The sequence below is a fragment of the Bison bison genome, unplaced genomic scaffold (genome assembly GCF_000754665.1).
Source record: "Bison bison bison isolate TAMUID 2011002044 unplaced genomic scaffold, Bison_UMD1.0 scf7180017864495, whole genome shotgun sequence".
In the NCBI taxonomy this organism is placed as follows: Eukaryota; Metazoa; Chordata; class Mammalia; order Artiodactyla; family Bovidae; genus Bison; species Bison bison.
The window spans coordinates 4,628,409-4,633,997 of NW_011495054.1; the positions used below are offsets into that span (position 1 = coordinate 4,628,409).

General features: G+C 55.6%; 2 protein-coding genes across 2 annotated transcripts in view; one reads left to right on the forward strand and one right to left on the reverse strand.

Annotated features, from left to right (window-relative positions):
• Window positions 1-3,987, forward strand: part of CCDC42B (coiled-coil domain containing 42B) — a 9,915-nt gene extending 5,928 nt beyond the window's left edge. Inside the window, exons 6-8 of the mRNA XM_010828568.1 lie at window positions 7-144; window positions 346-504; window positions 2,118-3,987. Coding sequence (XP_010826870.1) covers window positions 7-144; window positions 346-504; window positions 2,118-2,195 — 375 coding nt within the window. The 3' untranslated portion in view covers window positions 2,196-3,987. The remainder of the gene's footprint in view (window positions 1-6; window positions 145-345; window positions 505-2,117) is intronic.
• The window catches only part of DDX54 (DEAD (Asp-Glu-Ala-Asp) box polypeptide 54), an 18,063-nt gene continuing 15,552 nt past the window's right edge, over window positions 3,079-5,589 (reverse strand). Inside the window, exons 17-19 of the mRNA XM_010828833.1 lie at window positions 5,040-5,282; window positions 4,654-4,766; window positions 3,079-3,690 (exon numbers count right to left, since the gene is read on the reverse strand). Coding sequence (XP_010827135.1) covers window positions 3,458-3,690; window positions 4,654-4,766; window positions 5,040-5,282 — 589 coding nt within the window. The 3' untranslated portion in view covers window positions 3,079-3,457. The remainder of the gene's footprint in view (window positions 3,691-4,653; window positions 4,767-5,039; window positions 5,283-5,589) is intronic.

The following is a 5,589-nucleotide window of genomic DNA, read 5'->3' on the forward strand; positions in this document are numbered from 1 at the left end:
GAGGAGGCGCGCGCGCGGCTGCAGCGGCTGCGGGACTCCTGGCAGGACGAGCTGCTTCTGCAAGGCCAGCGGCGAGCGCATCTCCTGGAGCGACTGGAGTCGGCGCGGGAGCGCACGCTGCACTGGGTACCGAGGCCGGAGGAGGTGGGCGTCCGGGACCCCAGGCTCCCACCGCCGCGAGGAGAGCCGGGGTTAATAAGAGATGCGGCAACACTACTTTCATGGGCGGTTTTCCTTGAGAGAGTCTATCGGGATCTCACTTGTGGGAAGCAGAGGGGAATGGGGCTCCAGGCCTTCTCAGGCCGGCTCACACCTTAATGGGGCAGGGGGCGGGGTGTTCTCCAGGAATCCAAGTGGATTCAGATCCAGAACACGGCGGCTGAGAAGACCTTGCTTCTGGGGCGCACCAGGATGGCAGTACTCAATATGTACCACCTGGTGTGTCAGCATCAGAGACGGCCACCCGCCCTAGACGTCGAGGACACCGAGGGGCAGCTGGAGCAGGTGCGGACCCCTCTGCAGCTCACCTCCAGGCCCCCAACCTTTGGGAACATACGGTGCCTGTGATCACACCTTCTCTGGGTTGAGCATGACCCTCTGTCTCTGTGATCAGAGCCAAGTCTCCTAGCTGTATGGCTGCCTAGGCCCCTGCCTGGGAGCCTTGGATTGGTCTCGACTCTGCTGCAAGGACAGAAGGAAGCTGGACCATCTCTGGCTCTCAGCGGCCTCACGGTGCACTCAGCCAGGGTATATACTGATGGATACAGTACGTTTATACCAAGAGTTCATTTTAGGATCAAACAGCGCAAGCAAGTGACAACATTGATAAAACCAGGAGTTTTTTAAATTAGTTCCTGACCCTCTGGCTCCTGCATGGACAAGCCTTAGCTTCCCCTGGGGAGTGTGAAGACAGGGCTGTACAGTGGTTTTTCTTTCTGCACAATGGCATCACAAAGGTCACTGTGTCCAAGATGCCCGGTTTTTGTATTCACTCAGGTTTGTAAGGTGGTAGAACACGTGACCTGGTTTACACTGGAGGGAGGGCGTTTCTAACGTTTGACCCTTCTGTTAGGATTCTAGTGGGTCCTCAAAGCACAGCCCCTGTGAGAAGTGGAGGAAGCAAAGCAAGGCACCCCACCCTTGCCCCAGCCCATCTCACTCCCGTCCTGTACTCAGAGGCCAGAATTCCAACCAAATGCCAAGAACTGGATCCCCAGAGCCTACCTTAGTGCCACATCCTGAGTCAGGCAGATTCATGTGTACACCACTGTTCTCTTAAGTGCGGCCCAGGTACCCCAAGGGACAAAAGAAGACTCTAGGAGGGACAGAGGCTCGGTATGAAGTAACAGGCAAAAGCCAGTCCCTTTTCAACCAACCTCTGATCTTTCCAAGGAGAAAGGTTCAGTGGTGTTGGGGGGGTGGGGGTGGTGACAATTATGCCTTTAATGCCCATAATGACCCCTGGTCTCCAGGGCCTGGGACTCGCATCTATTGCAGGCAACTGTAGCTGCCAGAATTCAGTAACCTGGTTTCATTTGCATTGTTATTCTTCCAGTTACCCCCACTTATGACAAGGAGTAATTTAATCTCTTTCCACTTTTGGTGGAGACATAGTTTCCTTGTCAGATGTTTATTTCAGTGACAAAGGTGAAGGAAGAGCCCAAGGTAAGAGTACCATCACGTTCTAGGTCTTGGCACTGGATCCATGGGTGTTCATTAAACTCGTATCAATAAACAGCTTAATGTAAACAAAATAAAGGAGAAGATGAGAGTAGATCATACACTAATGAACATGACTGATAGAACTAAAAAGAAAAAAAAAAGAACTGATGTAAGTGAAAATACGAACTCAACTATAATACAGGTGATAGCCAGCTAGAAAACCGAAAAGTACCTGTGAATGAATTGCTTGGGAGGCTTTGATTGAGATGTTGGACTGAGGCTTAAAAAACCCAGAAGGGTTTAGACCAGGTTCACTGCCCCTGGGGAGCCAACATCACTGCTATCTAATAGAAGTCTCTATCTCCCACCCCTGCTTTGCATCCTCCGGTGTTTTAAGAGGTGGGGATTGGACACTCAGGAGCTGGGATCTGACTCTGGCTGTGTTGCAACCCCAGGTGAAGCTGTCCATTCTGGACCTCTCCGCCATGCTGGCCGGACTCCGTGAGGCTGAGTCCGCCGCCCCCACCTCCTAACCCGACCCAGGTGAGCAGTGGGAGAGGGACCCCTCGAGGGACCCAGCCGGAGGACAGGGGAGCCGCACATTTCCTGTGGGGTGTGGGCTGAGTGGCTCTCACCAGAAAGATGGGAGGGCTGTGCCTGCTCAGATGGCAGTGGGGTGTACACAAGAGGCACAGAGCAAGTACTAAGTAAATGTGAGCTACCTGGGGCCCCCAAACCACATCCAGCATGTGGCCTGGTACCTGGTCCTCCCTCCCAGGGCAGTGGGGGCATTTAAGCCAGCTGATGTTTGTCAGGCTGGAACGGGGCCTGGCACAAAAATTCAGGGAAATTCTAGATGAGCGTTTGGTAAGTAAAGTAAAATAAAGGACCAGCAAGAGGGTCACATGTGGACACCATTCCCAGGGCGTCTGCTCACAAAGGCTCCTCCACTATGGACTGGCGCCAAGGGATGGCCAGTCTGAGAACCCAGCTGCAAGATGCAGCCCATGACCTTCACAGGGCCCCCAGGAGGGGCTTGAGGAGCATAGGGCTTGGAGGAAGGCAGAGGTCAGGACAGGTTTTGACCTCTGGGTATGCGGTGGACTCTTCGCAGCCAAGAGGAGCACTGTATGCTCAGATCCTTGACCCCACATCGCATCTGCCTCTCACCATCCAGTCCCAGCTGCAAGCTGTTCTGGTGGGAGGAAGGGACCCAAGGGCCAATTTCAAGGTCCTCAAACCCCAGCAACCTACCCATCCTCTGAGCCTGACTTTTTTCATCAGCAAAGTGGAGACATCAGCAGAACCCACACAGGACCCACCCACACGCTCTCATCTCGTCGGCACTCCAGCTGGAATTCCAGCACCCTGGTCTGTCCCTTCCAACTCCTCAAGCAGACTGTGCTCCTGGTCCACTGGAGGTGCTCAATAAAGGTTTATTACATTAAAAATACATCACTGGGCCTCAAGCACTCAGGGCTCAAACCCATGGGGCCACCACCTCTGAATCTGAGAAACTGAAAAACAGCAGCACGAAAAGCAGCAGCAGCTGAGGTGCCAGCTCAGGTTGTGGCCTACCTGGCAAACTCCTATGAACCCTTCAACACCCTACTCAAATGTGCCGTCTTAGGCAGAGGCAGCTGCTGTCCCTCTGTGGCTGTGCGGCACTCCTTTGCATGGACCAAGGGAGGTCCCCCAGCACCCAACTCAGGGCCAGGCACACAGCGGTACATGGGGAACGCTGCTGATGCCCACGCCTGGACCAACGGAGGAATCGCGGGGCTGTGTCACCTTCTTACATCCTCTTCCTCATCTTGCCCTTCTTGGAAGGGGCACCCCGGCCAAAGGCGCCCTGCTGCAGCTCCTGGGCTCGGCGCCGGTTGCGGGCAGAGAGCTGCTTCAGGCCCCCACGCTGCAGGAAGCGCATCTTCTGGGCTCGGCGCCGCTGCTTCAGGATCTGCTGCTTGGTCTTGAGCTCTGAGAGCACGCGGCCTGCGGGGGTGCCAGGGGTGCGGGGCTGGGGTGCACCTGCTGGGACAGAGATGCCAGGAGCTCAGCTTTTGGGTCGACTCCCAATGTCTTCTCCTCCCAGAAGCCTCCCAGGTGTTCCCCTGTCCCCACTCCCATTCTGTATTCAAGCCCCAGCATCTGGCAGGTGGTAACTGCTGAATAAGGCTTAAGTAGTCTACTGTAATGGGCAACAGCATGGACCCTCTAGCGCAAACTGCTGGGTGCAAATCCCAGCTGTGATCTGACGGACAATGACGTAACTTCTCTGTGCCTCAGTTTCCCCGCCTGTGAATTATGAATAGCATCTACCTCCAAGGTCCCAGAGAGACGTAAATGAGTTATTATGTGTGCAGTGTTCAGAACAAGGCCTGTCCACAGTAAGACTTCCTAAGTGTAACTATCACAATCAGAAATCACTCAACAAAGGCTTTTCAGCACCTCCTCTAGGCTGGGCACTGGGGACCCAGGCAGGCTCCAATCCCTGTCTCTATGGACTGTAACGTCTAGGCTGTAGCTTAATCTTCTTCTGGCAGGAGAGAAATCAGAGGTCAGTGAGGAGAAGGGACTTGTCCATGGTCACTCAGCCCCAGCCCACTCTCCCAGGTCTCTGGGAGGGCACTTTACCCCTTGCCCAGGGCTTCCCTGGTGGCTCAGAGGGTAAAGCGTCTGCCTACAACGCAGGACACCCGGGTTCAATCCCTGGGTAGGGAAGATCCCCTCCAGAAGGAAAAGGCAACCCACTCCAGTACTCATGCCTGGAAAATCCCATGGACGGAGAAGCCTGGTAGGCTACAGCCCTTGGGATCGCAGAGTTGGACACGACTGAGCGACTTCACTTTCACTTTTTCTTTACCCCTTGCCCACTTTAGTCTGTCACCTGCTGAAGGACCCAGGCCACGCCAAGAGGACCAAGTACCCGAGTTGACCAAATGTACTACTTGGCAGCCTGTATTTTAAGGACGACCCTCCCAGGGCTCTCACCTTGCCCTCGGCCACGCTTCCCACCTCTTCGCTCTGGGCCACGGCGGTCAAAAGTTCCTTCTTCTTCTGAGTCACGATCATCGATTTTCTGTTTCTGTTTCCACTTTTGGTAGCTGGGGGGCTGCATTAAGGAGGCTGCTTGCGGCATGGAGATGCCCTTGGCACTCCTGGGGTTGACCATGCTCCCCCCCCAACCAGGACACAGCCCTTACCTAAAAGGGGTTTGGTGGTTGAATCCGCTCGACTCCGCCCCCTCCCTAGCCCCCACCTATAGGAAGCTGGGGTCGTTGAGCTAGACCACGCCCTTCCTGACCCCGCCCCCCACCTACAGTGGCTGTGCTGAAAGAGCTTGGCCCCGCCCCCTCTAGTCCCGCCCTCCAGGATACAGGTCCCGCTTGTAGGAGCTGCTGATGTAGCGGCCACTCTCGGTCTTGATCTTTTTCTTGTCCTCTTGTCCTGACTGTCCCACAAACCGCTTCTTCTTCCGATCCCTGTGGGAGGAGTTGGGAGGTGTGCCGCAGAGGGAGGTGGCCCGCTTCCCCTCCAGGCCTGTGTCCCTCTGACCCCTCATCGGGTTGTTGGGAGGATTCAAGGAAAGCGGCATGCCCGCGTCTGGCATGCAGCAGGTGCTCCGTTAAGGCCCGTTCCTTGCCCTTCCTCACCATTCCCTGGCATCCCAGGCCTCCAAAAATAGTGTGTGTTGGGGGGGGGGGGATGTCTGGGGATTAGTCCAACCTAGGAGTCTGGGTCAGGGGCATGGGCCCCCTGGGGGGTTCCCAACCCCCCACTTTACCACCTCCTGGCTCTGTGACCCTGGACTAAGTCACATCACTTCTCCAAACCAGATTTCTAGTGGGCAAACTGGGTCATGAGCCCCTGTCTAGAAAGACTAGCCCCCCAGAACGGCAGATGGGGTCAAGACCCCTGTAGGGCATG